Source organism: Bison bison, unplaced genomic scaffold (genome assembly GCF_000754665.1).
Source record: "Bison bison bison isolate TAMUID 2011002044 unplaced genomic scaffold, Bison_UMD1.0 scf7180017864506, whole genome shotgun sequence".
Taxonomy (NCBI): Eukaryota; Metazoa; Chordata; class Mammalia; order Artiodactyla; family Bovidae; genus Bison; species Bison bison.
In genome coordinates, this window is record NW_011495063.1 from 1335427 (window position 1) to 1336657 (window position 1231).

The window sequence follows — 1231 nt, forward strand, 5'->3', positions numbered from 1 at the left end:
CAGGCTTCTTTCTCCTGTTCCTCCCTTAGTGCCCCTGACTCCCTGTCCCTTTATCTCCCTCCCCTTCCCAGTCCCACCCCAGCTGGTGACCCAACCCCAGGACCAGATGGCAGCTCCTGGAGACAGCGTGGCTTTCCAGTGCGAGACCAAAGGCAACCCCCCGCCTGCCATCTTCTGGCAGAAGGAGGGAAGTCAAGTAGGTGGCCAGCTCCCAGGGCCTGTCCACAGCTCCTCCTCTGGGTCTCAGCCTCCCTCCTCTCACATTCTGCAAACTTCTCTCTGGGCTTCAGTCTTACCCTTCCTCCCAGAAACCCATGCAGGTTATTTGGGAGGATTAAATAAGATAATGAATATAAAAGGCCTGGAACAAAGGAGAATATAGTTAGGTGGCAGGGAACAGTCCTATATGGGAATTCTTTGGAGAATCTTTCTGTTTTGGACAAGGCTATCCAGAGGATGTGGGCTTTCTAGGTGGCACTTGTGGTAAAGAACCCGCCAGCCAATGCAGGAGATATAAGAGACTAGGGTTCAATACCTGGGTCAGGAAGATTCCCCTGGAGAAGGGAGTAGCTACCTACTCCAGTATACTTGCCTGGAGAATGCTCATGGACAGAGGAGCCTGGTGGGCTACAGTCCATGGGGTCGCAAAGAGTTGGACACGACTGAGTGACTTAGCACACACGCACGTGCTGAGGATGTAGCAGATCCAATTAGATCCTTCCTCCTCCCCACGCCTGGGCCTGGACTTTAACATCCTGCTCTGGAAAGCCAGTTCCATAGCAAAGCTGCTCAGGGTAGAAAGTGACAGGCTCATCTACTTACAAAAGACTTCCACCAGGGGGAGCTCACAGCCACCCCTCTTTAACCTTCACAGGCAAATCTCAGAGTTCTGAGATGAGCCTGTGATGGTTCTACCCTGAGCAGCTTTGGTATGGAACTCAGCATAAAACAAAATTGAACCGGGGTCTCCCGCATTTCAGGCTGATTCTTTACCAGCTGAGCTACCAGGGAAGCCCATAAAACAAAATTTAAGTCTGATTAAACCCACCCCACTAGGAAACCAGGCCACCACCACCTCACTGCATATCCACACCCCCGATTTTTCAATATCTTTTCTAGCACTGCGAACTGCTACATTTTAATTATATTTTTAAGTGAATAAAAATGCTGATAATAGGAACTTCCCTGGTGGTCCAGTGGCTAAGACTCTGCACTCCTAATGCTGGGAGTG

At 50.4% G+C, this 1231-nt stretch overlaps 1 protein-coding gene across 1 annotated transcript in view; it reads left to right on the top strand.

Annotated features, from left to right (window-relative positions):
- ROBO3 (roundabout, axon guidance receptor, homolog 3 (Drosophila)) overlaps positions 1–1231 on the top strand; it is an 18682-nt gene that overhangs the window by 5811 nt on the left and 11640 nt on the right. Inside the window, exon 7 of the mRNA XM_010829533.1 lies at positions 72–196. Within this exon, the coding sequence (XP_010827835.1) occupies positions 72–196 (125 nt within the window). The remainder of the gene's footprint in view (positions 1–71; positions 197–1231) is intronic.